This window comes from Corvus hawaiiensis, chromosome 1, assembly GCF_020740725.1.
Source record: "Corvus hawaiiensis isolate bCorHaw1 chromosome 1, bCorHaw1.pri.cur, whole genome shotgun sequence".
NCBI lineage: Eukaryota > Metazoa > Chordata > Aves > Passeriformes > Corvidae > Corvus > Corvus hawaiiensis.
Genome location: NC_063213.1, coordinates 71807350 through 71824537, shown reverse-complemented (window position 1 = coordinate 71824537; position 17188 = coordinate 71807350). Strand labels below are relative to the sequence as shown.

At 39.1% G+C, this 17188-nt stretch overlaps 1 protein-coding gene across 1 annotated transcript in view; it reads right to left on the bottom strand.

Annotated features, from left to right (window-relative positions):
- The window catches only part of PIGN (phosphatidylinositol glycan anchor biosynthesis class N), a 105478-nt gene that overhangs the window by 59576 nt on the left and 28714 nt on the right, over positions 1-17188 (bottom strand). Inside the window, exons 6-12 of the mRNA XM_048310906.1 lie at positions 15939-16063; positions 14578-14708; positions 10687-10803; positions 6700-6740; positions 5120-5179; positions 3967-4059; positions 2034-2089 (exon numbers count right to left, since the gene is read on the bottom strand). Of these exons, the coding sequence (XP_048166863.1) occupies positions 2034-2089; positions 3967-4059; positions 5120-5179; positions 6700-6740; positions 10687-10803; positions 14578-14708; positions 15939-16063 (623 nt within the window). The remainder of the gene's footprint in view (positions 1-2033; positions 2090-3966; positions 4060-5119; positions 5180-6699; positions 6741-10686; positions 10804-14577; positions 14709-15938; positions 16064-17188) is intronic.

The following is a 17188-nucleotide window of genomic DNA, read 5'->3' as shown; positions in this document are numbered from 1 at the left end:
CATGGTATGAGTCTTTCTGCTTCCCTAGAATGAATAAACAGCATCATCTTGAAACAACAAAGAAAGTCTTCATCCCCACAACATGTAAGCACAGGCATCTCCTGTAAGGTAGTGGATTCCCTGCCTCCCCCACCCCTACTGGCTGCTCCTCAAAGCTGACATATTCCTTGCCACAAGAGACCCTTGGCAAGTGATTAATAGCATGCCAAACTTGCAGTCTTAGCTAACTAACACAATGGTTTGTTTGTGCATGTGTAATCCTTTAGACACAAACCATTGACCAAATCTGGGACTAAGTCAGGACCCAGATGCACCTAAACTCCCTCTGAGAAGGTGGTTAGAATGTAATGGGGTCTTTTCTGAACCTCACAACTCAACAGGAGAGTCTCCATGACAGCTTTTTCTGACCCATCCTCTATGCAGTAAATAATCAAGTGTACCGTGCCACAATCTTGTCTGTGACACTGTCACATTTACTATCAAACATGGTGAAATAGCTGGTTTATATCAATGAATGTGTTATTACTTCTCTCTGATGAGCGAGATGCATCACTCCATCCATGACATTTACAGATCCAAGGAATGATTTTGGTCTCAAATAAAAACCTTTGCCGGAAGAACTATTAATCCAAATTTTGATTCAGAAAAAACTGAAGAGTATCTGAAGAAAATAAACTTATTTTTGCCGTGGACCATACCAAAGTAACAATATGTTTATACCAGGTTTTAGTTGCGTTTTCAAAGTGATAAATGTTTCTGGCATTTCCACTTAAAACAATCAAACATATCATAAAACAGGAAAGACACCAATCCATAAAGCAATTGGTAATACTTAGTTCCTTTGAAGATAAATATAGCAGCATTAAGAAAAGCACATCCTATTTTATCGAATCAGTCTTAAGGAAAGGTAAACTTTAAAGAGCTGTGAAATCAAACTAATAGTCATTTATCAAAGAGGACTGGCCAACCTTTCCAGAAGGGCATTTTATTTCATACAGATCAGTAAAATCTTTGATAATGCAACTGTCATTCTTATTCAGAATTTGTTCTAAAAGATTCATTATGTGCCCAAGATTAACTTGAGTCTCACAGACTGTCTCAAACCTTTCCCTTTGAAGGAGCTAGAGGCATAAAATAACACAGTAAATGTCTGTTCAGACAGACAGCAATCATCTTTAACAATAACCATACTTCTCAGGAAGTGACTCAAGTACTTTTTACTGCTGCTATGATTTAAAGATCTTAATTAACATCAGCTCTATTTCCCAAAGGAAAACAGCTGCTCCTGTGACAAGGCATTTTTGGAGCACTCCACAAACTGAGAGCAGAACTGAACACTATCACGCACACCCATGGCAAAGCTTTTAAAAACCTTTACAGAAGAAAGGAAAAGGAAAAGGCACCTTTAATTAGATAAGACAGAAGGGTGAGGGGGGCAGTAAATGTTCCATACACTAGAATAGAGTTCCCAGATACACAAATCACTGCAAAGACTCCTTCACAGCCCTGGAAACACTAAGACTAAGCAACACAAATTCTTAACATTGTAAGGTTCTTTTCTGGATGCAATGTATTTTATTTATTCTTCATTAGAATTTAAATCGCAGAAGAAACAATCCTTAGTTCAGTATATACATATATACAAACTAGAACAGATTGCATTTGCTGACCCTCTAGGGATTTGTATCTCCCAAAGAATGCTGCAAAAACCATAGCAAAAAAAAAAAAAATCATTGAAAATTACTGTGCAATCTATATCACTATACTGTCAAAAAAAAGTTTAGACAGATAATCCTTAATGGCAAATTAAATGTAAGGAATAGATTTTAAAAAATAAATCTATTTTAAAGTTCTGGTGAGAAGTAGTAGTTAATTGCATAGAGTTCTAGTGCAAAGTTCCATAGTCAGATAAACACTCTCACCTAAAAGAAGACTTAAGAGACTGAATGTGTTGCTGCAGCTCACTGAAATACTGAAGCAAGTGATAAGACAAACAATCAGGTAAAATAATCATAGTTTTTACAGACACTTACTTGAATGGTGTGAAAAGAAATGACAATGTGGTTTTCTTTTTCTGACTCATCTTAACCTGCATAAAAGAGCATTAAATCATTACATGCAAGTTGCAACAAGATTAAAAATTGTATCAGGAATTAAACTACAAAAAAATCACAGAAGATTTCTAAGACTTTGGAAAAGAAATGAAATAACAGTGTCAATATACTGTCCATGAAAGTGGGTGTTATACTCCAGTATGTGCAACTCCTCTGAGTTCCTGGAAACTCAGACCTGCTCTACAGTAAATAAAATAAACCATGCTCCAGCCACTGATTTTCTCAGGACTTCTACAGTTTGCAGGATAAAAGGAAGATATGGCTAGAAGTGCTATCAGGCTTCAGTGCCGACCTCCCTCAATGAAACCAGCACCATTTATGCCAGACAAGAACAGTATACTGCAGCAAACACCACCAAAGCAATGCTGTTAAATCAGTTAACCTGCACACAGACAAAAACAGAAGGTTTTGATGCCATCAGAGACACTTTGTCCAAGGTCCTCCAAATCATCTTTAAGGCCTCCTGCAGCTGCCTGACTCAAGTCTGACTGTTGGCATAATGTGCAGCCAGGAACTTTCTAAGCACACTACTTGTAAAACCTGACAGGTGGAAGCAGCAACCTACACATTTCATCCTATCCATCCAAGGCAACATCATCTCCAGGGAGCACAAACTGTGGTCAGGTCAGTCCATCACAGGGAAAGTAAAAATCCACTTGGCACATCTAAGCCAGTGCACTACTTCTGCTTCAGCAGAGAAACACAAAGGAAATTCACACAGGATCATTCAATACAATGCTAGAAAGAAGCCAACAACAACAACAAAGATAATCCAGCACTACAGAACAAGAATACAAGTAAGCTCAAAGGAAAGGAGAAGCAGAACTACTTCTTTTTAAAAAAATCTCAAAGATACCAATTTAAGTGAAAAAGATCTGAGTGACATCCTTAATTCTTAAAGCAGAGGTCTTCCAACTGCAGAGGCGATATCAGTGTGCTTCAAACTTCATGTCCAACCCTACCAGTCACTTTCCCTGTCACATGCCAGCTTTTCCACTATATTTTTGAAAATGAGTCTGCTGCTGACACTGCCACCCTGGTATCCACACCTTTGTGAACCTGGCATTCACAAAGGGACAGAAGATGTCGAAGGTGCTGATCTCCTCATGTCATCTCACGCTGGTTCATTGTTTCACTATCATGACATGGATTTCCAGACAGGATAACAGCTCTTTCATGTCTCAGCTTCTGTCTGTGGAGGATGGTTTTCCCTCAGAGCATTTCTATGCCTTGCCAAAACTGGGATTTGGGGATTTTGGACAGTTTCTTACTCTACTGCATAGTGAAATAGAACCATTTTGTTTGGACCACTCGTGTTCTCATAATGTAATTTCCAATATTAAATGAATCAAGACAGAGAAGCCAGAGATGAACACTTGCAAAGCAAAACAACAGATATAACAGCATTAGCTAAAAGTTAATTAGGCCACTAATTTAATTTCTTTAATGCACAGGAGCCTATTACCTTTGTGATCTGTTTGTGTACTGACCCTGATTTAAAGCCTTGTCTCCCGGCCCCCATTGCAAAGGCATTATTTCCCTTCTCCAGCATTCAGATTCTACCTACATACTGCAAGTAGGTTTACATTAACACCAATAAACATCACCATTTTTGTTAAGAATCAAGAAAAAAGTCATTCATTCTCCTTACAAAAAAGCAACCAAACTTGTTTATTAAAGTCTTTCAAGCTTCTTCAGGTAAGTCTCACAGCTATTCAATTAAATGAATGTGCATTCAATTTTAATCCTTTCAATTTAGCACACTATGTATAGGATATGTCATATAATTATTTTACATATAGCAACAACTATTATTCAGGTAAGTTGGGGTTTTTTACCATATGTTTAATACCTTAAATTGTTCAAGAATCTGAACAGCGTTGGTGAACATGCTCTCTGCTTTGAAATGAGCACTACTGTTCAGATACTCCAAAGGCAGAGTTCCCTGAGGAAGAAAAATACACATAATAAGTAAAAAAAATTAAATGAAATAACAGAAATTTCTCTTAACTGAATTGCTGGCCAAATGAGCAGTAAGAATACTTCAAATTACTGCTGAAATAACTCATGTGACTCCTTTGAAAATACTCTTCTTACACAGCTTTGCAACATCACTGGGATTGTTTGTAATACCTCAGCTTCTACAGGAATGCAAAAAACATAAATAACAGAAGTTGTTATTAAACTACATACTATAAAATAATATAAACTCAACCACTAATCAGAAGCCATTTTTGAAATCCTTAGAAGTCTTCCACCCAAAGCCTTGCCTGGGCCTGACTCAGTCCAGTACTTGTGATAGGAAAGGGAGCAGTTCCCATGCCACCCGTTATGCACACAACCAGCAAGCAGTGCAGGACAAGGTGAGAGACATTGGGGCAGAGTCTCCAGAAGAAATACTTTGCAAAATACGCTGTAAATAGGTGTTTTATATGGGAAACCAGCAGCATGAAGGCAGACTAATGAAATGCTAATTGTCAATTGATATTTATGAGGCAACTTTTGGACTATGTAACAACACATGAGAGAAATTAGAAGAAAAAGGCATCTCACTATTCACTAAATTAGAGGCACAAGATAACATCTGAAGGAAGTACACTAGTTTAATCAAGAAATAATTGAACATTAAATTGCAGGAACTAGCTTGTTTACAAGCTTAGCTTTCACTATCAAAATCACGCTATTCAAACCATATTGCATTTTTACCATCCCTAAAAACAAAGTAACAAAAAACTTATATAGCTCAAGAGTATAAAGTTGCAGATTACAATAGGACCAGCTGCCTTTCCAATTGAAAGCCCTATACAACACATAAAAAGATTTAAGTCTGTACTCTAAACTAGAGACACACACATAAAATTAAAACTACGAGCAGTTTCCACACCTTATAGCACTTTCACAAATGTGTAATCTTTCCCCTCACACACCTCAAGTCTTGTCCCCAACACCTCTTCCTCTATGGCGAACAGATTTTTATAACATAGAAAAACATTTGTACTTCTTACCACAGAGTTCAGGGGGAAAGGCACACCGATAAGGGAAGCCATCAGTGGTGCTACATCAGCCTGTGCAAACAGAAGCATTCCCACGTTAACATAGTTTCAGCCTCTAGAGCTAATAAATTTAGCTTAATTTTAACATATCTGCATTTGCAAAAGGTAATTATGCAATACTGCCAAGTTGTAACATAAAACTCTCCTTTATAGTTTTTTTGGTTTTTAGTTTCCAGTAGTCATGGCATGATTAGATTCAAAACGTGAAGTTCCACTGCTGATCAAGCTTCAAAAATACATTTAGTTTAAAAAGCAAATATAACCACCCCAGTATTTATTTGCAGGAATTCAGCACCTCCTTTACTGCACTCAGAGAGGCATATCACTTTTCATGACTATTTATATGACCAAAAGAACTAATTTCATATTTACAGTTTTAAGCAATATACTGGATATACTGCTCTTCACAACATTCCTTATCCCATGCTTCCACAGCGCTGATTACTCACCTTCTCCCCTTCAGAGGGAGTTTCTGCACTTTTTTTATGTCCAGTCAGCCCTTGGAAAGGCCCTTCAATCTACACGAAGGCATTTCATGAAATAAGTTACCATTACCTTCTACTCGTGATAATAAACACTGCCTCTTACCAGTTTTATATTTTCCTTCAATATAAAACTATGCACCAAAATTCTTTGTTTCTCCAGCATAAATCTGAAGAAACTACAATGAAACCACAGGCACTGCGCCAGCCTCAGATCTACCAGGCAGACTCCAAACCATTATTTGTAGAGAACAATACACTTGGAGTGTAATGGTAATTAGAAGTCTCATTTGCTATTTTTACCCATAGTCACACATGTACTACAGGACAAAAGCTCTGTCTTTGGGAACTCCATTATCCAGGACAAAGCAATACTCAAGACTCTTCTATACAGTCTCAAAACAACATTGCCATAACTTCTACCAACCTTGAGAGGAAAGCTAATCTCTAGTTTTGTACCAGGGCTTTGCTGAAAGCAGTTGATCCAGAACATTCACGATTTGAACCTTCTAGCATGACATTATTTCCCTTGTTTGAGTAGGTTTGGAGTCTGTTATTCATATATTGGGTTTTGTAGGATGATAGGAAGCAAAAAGCACCATGGTTTAAAAAAGCTTGACTGATTACAGATCAAAGGATAAGGTGCTCACCTTCTTTTCTTCCTTTACAGTACTAATCATCTAAATTGCAAAATACTTGGGCCATAATCACAGATGAAAAAACCCCACAGTTTACCATGATAACAAGAAATGGTTTTGATTCAATGACAGAAGCTTGGGGGACCTGGTATATTGTACTGTGCTCTTCCTACAGCCATGTCGGATCACTTAAATGGGACAATAATGCATCTTCAGGAGAAGTTGTATGCAGCTGTCACATGTCAACAAGGAATTTAAACTTATCCTCATTAAGTTATTATGGCTGCTGTTTCTAGGGAAATGGTACATTGGTATGATCATTCATTCAAATTAAGTGAATTACTTTAAATCACACAAAACACATAATTTAAGGTGAAAATTTATGAACTATTAAATTAGGTACGTTTGATACCTGATTGACATCAATCCTCTTCAAGTTCTCCAGTTTCCATTCTGCAAGACATAACAGAGCACCTGAATCTACACAGATTTGAAAGGAGTTATTCAGTTGACATTTAATATCCTGTTGCAATTTTCTGCAAAGTGTTGGTACTAATGAAAATTATGATTTTACATTAGGATGCTAGCTCAAGAAAGGTTACAGATGGAATTCAACAGGCAGGAACAACAAAACGCATTCATTTCAGCTTACATTTTCTTTTATCCAGCAGGATAAATTGCTGCCTGCAATTGTGACCTAGATCAGTTCAAGAAAGGCCAAGGTTTTTATTTTTTTCAGCACAGTGATGTATTACCTCCTGTGCCAACTAAAAGAATCAAACTTGGGTTTAGGAGACTTATAGAATCTCTTCAATAGTTTGTAAAAAAGGCTAATCCAAGGTCCTAAATGCACTGGTACAGTGTGGTACAAACATTACACCCTAAAGCTTTGGCACATCATACAAAAAGCTGGTTGAAAATTATATTTTCCTGCTCTACGCTGGCCTCCAAGGAAATAAAGAGAAAATTGCTTGCTTTCTTTGGGGGTGGAGAGTTATTTAAAAACAGAGTTTAGCAAGGTTTGGTTTTTTCTTTCATATATTTGCAGTATTGCATACACCAAACTTATTTCCAGCAATTAGTTCATACCACTGCTAGCATGAGGGTCTGAGCACAGGTCCACTGTTATTTGGTCCCAGAAGCACCCTGAAGAGTGGATTTGTACTTTAACAGTAGCAAGACAGCTACAGGGAGTTCCCATGGCAACACAGGGGCAGTATTAGCAGCATTAATCATGAATTCTGCTAAACTCACACCAAAATGAACAAGTTTGCTTCCTTTTGCTTCCCAGAAAAGGAAATGGATTTGTATTTCGAGAAACAGACTCTTACCCATATTTCTATTACATAAAGGAATTGCCTGTTTTCCTTTTAAGTACAATTTTCCGAAGAAAAACACTGGAAAACTGTGTATGCACACACAATGCACGTAAGGTAGGAAGAAACTAGGTCTGCTAGAGAAAACATCTTGATTTGTGAGAAGTTTTTTCATCTCCACATGCCCTACTCAGATATTCCAAAATGCAGAGCTGAAGACATCTGCTTTGGACCAGGAGCCATAGGACACTAAGCCCAGGAACTCCTGAGGACTGGGACACACCTACAGACTGGCCAGTCCGGGCTGTACTCCCAGGAGTGAGGTGCCTTGGCTTGGTATGTGCTGCCCTCATGATTCCAGCTCACTGTCTAGATTTCCTGTAGTGTTCAGCAGTTTTCTGCCCACTTGATGGGGGGGTTTTTTTGCCTTTATCCTGCCCTGCTTTTACTGCAGCCTGCTGGGCTGTCAGATGCAAAGAGTCCAGCAAAACAGCAGGGAAGTCCCAGTTCAAAAAGAGGCTGAGGATGAGGCTACATGAACCAAAGAAAATCTCACATAAAACCTCACAGAAGCAAAACCAGTGGAGGGTACACTGAGCTCCCTCAGCTATGGCAAAGCAGGCTGAGCCCTCTACAAAACAGGTTTGTGTATAGGTGTCATCAAGCACTCCGCGTTCTGATGCTGCAGGAGGCTGTGCCTTCCTTCACTCACAAACTCCTCTGGGCTTGCACCCCAGGGCCGACCATCAGCCCATGAGGAGCCAGAGAGCAGTTCTGTATTCTCTTTCTCATGAAGGGTCAAACCAGTAGCCAAATGGGTAATAATACATGTTGCCCCCAGGACACAAGGCTGCCGTAACAAAATCTTTCCAAGAGGATTGCATGACCAGGCCTGAGGGAAAGCAGAGCACAGGTGAAGAAACTGATGAGAAGGCTGTCATCCCAGAGCAGACTCTGTGCCCTTCTGGCCATCCAAGGAGAACATTAATTTCTCTGTGACAAACTGGACAAGCGAAGTCCTGCCTGTTGGCATTGCCTTTGGAGGTATGAACCGTCGATGGCAATAATGAGAAGAAAGACAATTCACTGAGCTGCCTACAGCCTGCTTGCACTGAACAGAGCATAAGAAGTTTGTCAGCATTAGAAACATTCTGTCAATATTTCCATAAACACTTAACTCAGAGAAGTTAAAAAGGATTGTCAGTAGATGAAAGAACTTGAACATTGGTGCATGTAACTAGAAATGTAAGCCTGACACCTGCATACATCAGTGACACAGCAGCCTTGAAAACGCCCTCTTCCCCTGCACACAGTCACAGCTGCACTTGTATGGAGCAGGAAGGACATATTCAAAGAACATTTCAAGAGAACTCTTTTGAACAGCTTTTCTTTTATATGTTAACTTTATGAAAATATCTGGGATTGTAACAATGGAGTAGCTGAAATGTATTGACCTGTGCAAGTGCCAAGTTCCACTTCAATAATTTTCTCTTTACTTCTAAGCTATGTAACCTTCTAGAAGGTTAAACTTTCTGATGCGCCACCATAGAGAGAACAGTCACTTTTTAAGAAGATACTTATTACTCAAATAGAAATTCAAACTCCCAAGATACTCAGAGAGACTCAAATCTCCAAAAGAGATGATCCTTGGCAATTAAGAATCTGTAAAGTTAGTGTCTAAACAAAGCAACAATGTGCTTGACAGACACAAAGCAAGTCCAAAATGAACGGAGTAGTTTCTGATGTTTGCTTTGGTGTGCTCAGTTTTTTGTGTGGTTATTTGGTTTGCTGATTTTTTTAACCATCAGAAGGAAAATATGAAGCAGGCACAGCAGGGTGCAGTCAAATGTCCTCCTTTAAGAAAATACACATTGCCTAACAGATGAGGGCAAAATAGCTTTCCTTATTGTGCACCTGGGAGTCAGCTCAATACTCATCTTTTTTGAAATCTCTCACAACATTTGCACCATGACTTGAAGTCAAATCCTGAGGTTTGTACTAAAGATGCTGAGAATCAAGGAAACTGACAGATGTAAAATTCAGTGATCACAGATCAACCCTTACAGATCAAGTGTCTTTAAAAGTCTAGCAGATCAGCCACCACAGACACCAAGATAATTTGTTTTATTCTGTTTTCCTGGTTTTTTCTACAACTCATTTTCAATTTTATCACAGATGTCATAGTTTTATAGCAGCAGTTAGGCACAAAGAGTGAAATGTTGGCACTGTCTATATCTGAAAAGACCTAATCTGTTACCAAATACCTTCTTGAGAGCAGGGTGGAGTTAAAACCTCAGGGCTGAAGTAATTTTTGCCTGTTTTCTCTAATGTACCTTGACAAACAATCCAATAAAATAGAAAGTCATTACCTCATTGATCGTGAGCAACAACCCGAGACTCAAGACATCTTAAGAAACAGAGCAGGCTACAAGAATGGGGCACATGAAAGAGGAACAGTTTGAACAATTTAATTACTCATGATTCTCTAACCCCACTGACATTTCAGTAAGACAGTGTTTATTACATTATGTATGTGAAATAATAAAATTTTATTCTTTTTTTAAAAAGCTTACTCTTAAATAAATTACAAAAGGGAAAAACAACAGTGAAGAGTCAGAATTTTTCATTGAGAAAAGCTGTTTACATTTCCACAGCAGCTACAAGGATGCAAATGAGACAAGTGAGCCCCTGGAAAGTCTGCAGGGTTGTACTGTGAAGCTAGAAAGGAGTCTTTGAACTTGTGAACTTATCATGTTTCTGTACAAATAGTTTTCCGCCTCTGGGAGTCTTCCTAAAAATTAAGTCTCCTCTGGAACTAAGTTTTAGAAGCATGAATAGCCTCCTGTCAACAAAGAGAGAAAGTTTTCAATTCTATGATTAGAAAAGAAAACTGACTGATGTGATCTGCCCAATTTTGCAGTAGCTTCCTTAGGCATACCCTACCACCTTTTCTTTACACACCACACAAAGCAAATCATACTTACTAAAATGGAATAGAAGTTAGTGAAGATCAACAGGTGAGATAGTTAAAAACAGCTCAGTTTCCACCAGAATCTTTCACTTAAGCTTTATGTTTTACCTACCTTTCAAAAAATTGTCTTCAAAGAACTGGGATGTAACTTGCTGTGGATAATTTACCCCAGCACCCCAAACAATCAGTGGTGTTAAAGTTTCTGAGGGATGACCAGCTCCATGGGATCCTAAGACACACCAAACAAAAAAAAAAAAAGTATAAACTTTAAGACATGTTGTAAAAATAAACAAAACCTACATGCAATAAAAATATGCACACATGTACTAAGTCTTGTTACAGACATACCAAAAGCCTGTTACAGACAACCTATTCCAGCTTCCTTCATAGCTTATTTTTATGTCACTAACAATAAAGGCTAAATTCCAAGTTTTAAGTTGGGAAATCAGTTAAGTCAAGACTGTAAAGATAGAACTTTAAATATTAAAACCCCAAATATTTAACATACAGAAACTAAAGCCATAATATTTTGAAAGCCTCAACGTATAGAAGAGTTACCTGCTCAAAACATGTGCATGTGTTTATCCTGAGCATCTCAGTGAAACCAGGAATGGCTAATTTCAGTAGAATTAGGCACATGTGAAAAAAATATACAGAACTGATCTCTGAATAACAATTAGACTTCCACTTCAAAACCAGGAAGCAATATGCATTGCAACTGTCATCCTTTCCACAGTGATAGAAGCTCATTTTTAAGGTTTTAAAGTCTAGTAGCACATTCCTTAAAAATTGATAAAACATTACTTTCTTCCCTAGGGAAATTGATTCCCTCCGGATTAACATATCGGCCACCAAAAGCAGGAAGGTTGAAAACTCTGACATCTCAGCAGCAGTTGTACCAAAGCAGGAGCTACACAAGCTTGAAAGAAATGATGGTCATTGAACCCAGTGGGTGAGGTACAAGAATAGTGAGATAACCCAGCCTCAAAGGGAAGGACTTTGTTATACAAGCCCTATGTGGGTCACTGCATGGTCTACAAGATTACACATCTTCCTTGTATTTGCATAGCCACACGCTCTTCCCTGTCTATAAATATATATTTTAATGAATACAAAGGACAGAGAAAGCACACTGTTGTACAGCCTCAAGGCTATTCCCAATTTCATACCCAGTTCTGTCCTTAAAACAATCACTGTGGCAGAGCTGAGGAGCCAACTTTGATTACTTTAAACAGCCCAAAGCTTAAGAACACACTGGTCTGGGAATTAGATTTCTGATGTTCCTGGGTGGGCACACTCTGGGTTCAGAACACAGCAACAACTGCTCTTCTTTGCAGAACTTGAGGAAAAAAGCTTAGGGAGAGAGCACTTCCTCCATCTTCCAGGGAGCAGGGATTATTTCTTACATCAGTTATATTCTTACTACTGCAGGAGGAAAGTGATATTTTGGTGAGTTTACATTTTAGCCAAGCCACCAGCTCCATCAGCATTTCACTGAGATTCTGCCTCTATGAATACTTTAAGGCAGATACAGCTGAGAGAGGCAGCTGTATCCACTCCCTCCCTGTTATACAAAACGAGGTTTCAGACTGATCTGAATAAAAAGAAGGGAAGAAAAATAATTATTTTCAGCTGGGTCAGTTCCAGGTCCACTCCCCAGCACCCTCCAAACAGAACTTTTCAGGGGAAAGGGGGAAAAAAGGTGCTGTTGTTTAGCTCTCTGTTCCATGGTCCAGCATACCACAGAGTAGTACTTGTGCCAGGATGGCAGCAGGAACAAGAGGCCAAGGTGAAGGTGGGTGTGGAACATCCTGTGTTGATGGTCAGCAATTCCATCTGACAACAACTGAAGGCAAAATCATGGGGTCAGACTGAGAAAGTAAGTGATTTCATTGGCTTTTGCCAGCAACCACAATGTCCATGTCTAATTCACATCATATTCTTTTCCCTAATAGGTCCCCCCTGTCCTTCCACTGTTTAATTTGTTTTAAAGCTGGTGTACATCCCATTCTGCAAATAACCACTGAAAGGCGGCAGCAGAGGCTGATACTACCAACCAGCTCAAATACCAAACCAGCTCCTGAACTGTCCTTCAGACAGCTCACAATGGACCTGAGTAGTATCTCTGGGTTTGCTCTTGGATTCACTAAAGTCAACTTCAAACTTATTAACATTTCTGGCAAAAGATCAAGCTTTTTCTTCAAGACAGAAAGAGGTGACAGAAAACTGTGACAGACCAGTGGTTCTCAAAGCCTGAAGAAGCTACTCCTATCACCTTTTATTCCCTCTTCAAAGGATCCAGTACATAATGAGAACACTCCTGCAGCTCACTCTGGAAGTGAAGAAGGCCAACAACACCCCAGGCAGTGTTAACAGAAGCATGGTACGGGGAAGGGATTATCCTCCTTTAGTTAGTACCTGTGAGACAACCTCTAGACACTGGATCCAGTTTTGGGCTCCTCTGGTACTGGAAAGACACCCATCATCTGGAATGGTCTCAGTGAGGAGCACTCGCCCTGTGAGAAGCAGCTAAGGGACTGGGACTTGTTCAGCCTGGAGAAGAAATAGCTTTGGGGAGGACATACCAGAGCATCCTACCTGTAGCCCACTGTGAGGGGGTTTGAGAGGGGATGGAGCCAGGGGGTCACTGTGGTGCAAGGTGGGAGGATGACAGACATAATTTGAAACAAAGGAAATTCAGATTGCAGATAAAGAAAACCCTTCCGCCCCCGTGAAGGCAGGCAAGCAGCAGAGCAGGCTGCCCAAAAGGGTTGGCTCCATCCCTTTGAGGTTTTAAAGGCCCTGCTGAATAAAGCCCTAGCATCTGTGTCTGACTCCAAAGCTAATCCTGCCTTGAGCAGGTGGTTGGACCTCTTAAGATCCCTATGATCGTATATAAAAAAATATATATACACACCCCCCTTCCCTATAAAAAAACTATGAAATAATTTCTTGAAATATACAAATAAGTATAGCATAATTAAAATTTTATTGCAAGTGGCAGTCAGCTCAACAGTAAATAATAGTCAAAGTGGACTATTTTGCAAATGAGCAGATGGTAATTAGGCTGGTTTTGAATAAATATACAAATATTTTTCTCATCTCTGATGACAGAAAAAGTCTGCATCCCTTCAACTGAAAAACTTCAGAATTTCACACACTGAGTAAGATGCTGACTGTTGTTTCACCACAACCATGCCTGGAGCAGCCTTGGTTCAAAGGTATCATAGTAGCTGCAAACACACAGCATTGGAAAAGAGATTTATCACTTTCACTGGCTGCACACAAGGACAGGAATGTTCTTAAGATTCTTGAAAAAATAAGAAAGAACTAGGGAAAAAATGTCTAAATGAGTTTACCACTGTAAACTCTTCTCATCTGCCCTCAAAGCATTTGGCCACTGCGGCCATGCCCTTCCCAAGTGCCCTCTGTGGGTATCAGCACAGTTGGCCCCTGCCTCACTCTCCTCTCTGTACTCTCAGCTCCTCCACCTGTCTCCAGCAGCAGTCTCCTCCAGAAAGATAACACAGCAGTCCCATCCTTTCTGCTGTGCTTAGAAGGCCAAAATAAGCAAAACGATTCTCCACCCCCACTACAACCTCTCCCTGTAAAGTTTTTCACCGGCTCCTGAACAGATTTCCCACATTTTCGAGGTGCTTTAGAGAACCAAAATGAGAACTGTATCTCCCAGAGGAGATGGAACAAGACCAAATTTGCTGCTGGCAGCCAAATAACACCATCTCTTCCTGCTTGAGGTGGTTTTCTGCAGAGATCTTTCTATCCCTACTAGCAGTCACTGAGGAAGTAAAGCTTTACCTCAGTGTCTTTTTTCTGTCCAGAGATCGAATGTAGCTGTCACAGCAATTTGCATAGATTTTCATATACAAGCAACACTTAGGTTACCAAATCAAAGCAAGGGGTACAAAGCTTCTCATGGGACAGCTCTCTAATCATACAGCAGACGCCCATAAACTCAACTGACTTAACATTTAAAAAGACTCACCCCAATCTGTCATTCCATGGTCAGAAGTTAAAATAAATGCAGTCTTTCCATCATTTCCATAGAAATCGTCAATCAGTGAAGCAATTTCTTTCACACCCTCATCAACTTGTTTAATATTCTCCTGGTATTCCCTTGAAAAATAGGAAAAAAATGTTACATTCAAGGTGGCTCTCACATTTGGCATAAAGCAAGTTATCCATGATCATAAAGCCCAGTCCTTCAAGTACAGACAGCTTTAAACTCAAATGAATATCAAGCTAAAAAAAGGCTTCCTAGATGTAAAATCTTTCCCGCTTTAAGTCTTACTGAGATATTAAGTCATTGCAGCACAGTCTGCAGATTACTGAAACCACAGTTTCAAACAGATTTGTATTTCAAATCTGACCTATCCTAGACATAAGACTATAATTTTACTACTCACAGCTGTCAGGCAAGTTAAGCAGAATGCCAAAACTAAGGAATTCTGGAAAACTCAAACACCTTAAAAGGTAAGTTGCAAAAATTGCTTTAAACTGGTAACTAAATAGCAAAGAAAGATCTCACCAGGCGGCCAGTGTTTTGAGATGATTAATAGATCAGGACAGACCCTAGTTTTGTGGAATAGAGGCTAAATAAAAAATTTGTGTATTTTTAGAAAAAATGACCATGATTAACTTTCAGACAACTAATTTCCTATCTGTTGCTAAAGTCAATTTTAAAACTCTGTCTTCAAAACAATCATAATAAATGATCATTAGACATACAGCAAGTATGAACTTCAGAACGATGTAGGAAATCAGAGAATTTTAAAAGTATGCAGGCATCAAGAGAAAGATGTAAAATCCTGCATAGCAGGATGTGAAGAAATGAAAAGGAAGTTCTCAAATAACGCACTTTAAGATGGACTGGTGATCGGAGCTGTTAATTGAAACCCTTCTCTTTGTTTAAGCATAATAAGGAAAGCCAAAACATAACACCAGAATTTGCAGCCATTATTGCTGAGCTTACTGTTGTCCATAAACTCAACAATACCACTTCAGCAGTGGGGTATGTGAAAACTGTATCCATTTTATGTTTAAAACTGCATTTCCTACATATCCTTTAGATTATGTGTTGGCTATAACTAAGACAATCTGCTAAAAATCAGACTTGAGTACAGGAATATGACCAGGCATACTGTACAGAGCAAAAATCTGTCATTTCTGCAGATGGGACCTTAAAAACTAAAATAACCCCAAAAGTTCAGAATGTAGATAATCATGGTGACATATATGACCCCCAACACTACAAGCTGTGTTTCTGGTTTGATAAATTTCACTGTTAAAAAAGTTACTATACACATTTAAAACTAGTAAGAAAGATATACTTAATATCTCAACTACCTTGAGTTTGGCCGATGAGCATGTCCATTGGTGTCTATGCCTAGCAAATGCAGGAACAGAACCACTTTCTCTTCATTCAGTGCAGAGAACAATGTTTGATTACTTCTGGAAGAATTAAAGAAGCTCTGTATGGAATAAGCCATTAATATATTAATCCGAGTAAAATGAAAGAAGATAAGCATCTTATAAAAACTAAAACACTGCTGTTTCCATGTCAAAATGCTAGTAGTTATTAGAGTTTAAAAAGAGGAAAAATAATGACTTCCCAATTTACTGCTTGGAGGACAACTGCTATCAGTATGGTCATCCAAATTTTCAGCTTATCTAAGACAACATTTAAGTTGAGGTGTTCTTCTGTTGTTTGCGGGGCTTTTTTTCTTGGGTTTTTATCTGTTGGTTTGTTTTGGTTTTGTACAGGGTTTTTCTGAGTTTGCATAGGAAGAAATACATCATCCCTTCTTTGCTCCTGTATAAACAAATTGATGGACCATTCCTGAGACCATTTATGGCTCTATATTTCTACTGATTTACTGAATTCAAACTGGAAGCAAAGGTCTCAAATACACTTGCTTTGGAAGCAGGTTCTGCAGGACTGAGATACCAAGCTACAACTTGTTTGCAGAAACTAAATTAAAACAGAACAAAGCATGACATGCTTTGCAAATACATAAACTACAGAACACATATCTGCCTTGCACATGGCCTACTTAAGCATCCCTGAGGCAGATGCCATGGGAGGATTTTCCCCTCAGATTGAATGAGTCTTGACATGGCTATTCTGTGTTAGACCAGCCACATTACAGCAATGCAAAATGCAGGCAGACAGCTATTCCAGAATCAGCTCCTTAGTAACAGCACTCCCCAAGGAAACAAAGTTGGGTAGGGTTTTAGTTCAAAGAGCATCAGGAGAACCTTTCAGTACACTAACGTAAGTGGGAGTGTCTTTGAACTTCATGCAAGAGTCCAGGGAAAATGCTGGTAGAGGCAGGGAACCATTTCTGCCACCAAAGGACAGGGCAGTCCACCACACAGCTGTGATAATGATGGAGCTCTTAAAATCTAAAGCTCATACCTTGTGTAAACAAAAGTCACTGTACCCAGAGGAAGACCAAAGTGGCAATGAGGATATCACAGGGAGCTGTGCCAGGAAACCATGGCAGTATGCAATTCCACTTTTCTAACTCCCTGAGTACACACAAGCCGCACGGACTAATATTTGCATGCTCTCAGCTTCAGCTCTTGTCTAAACA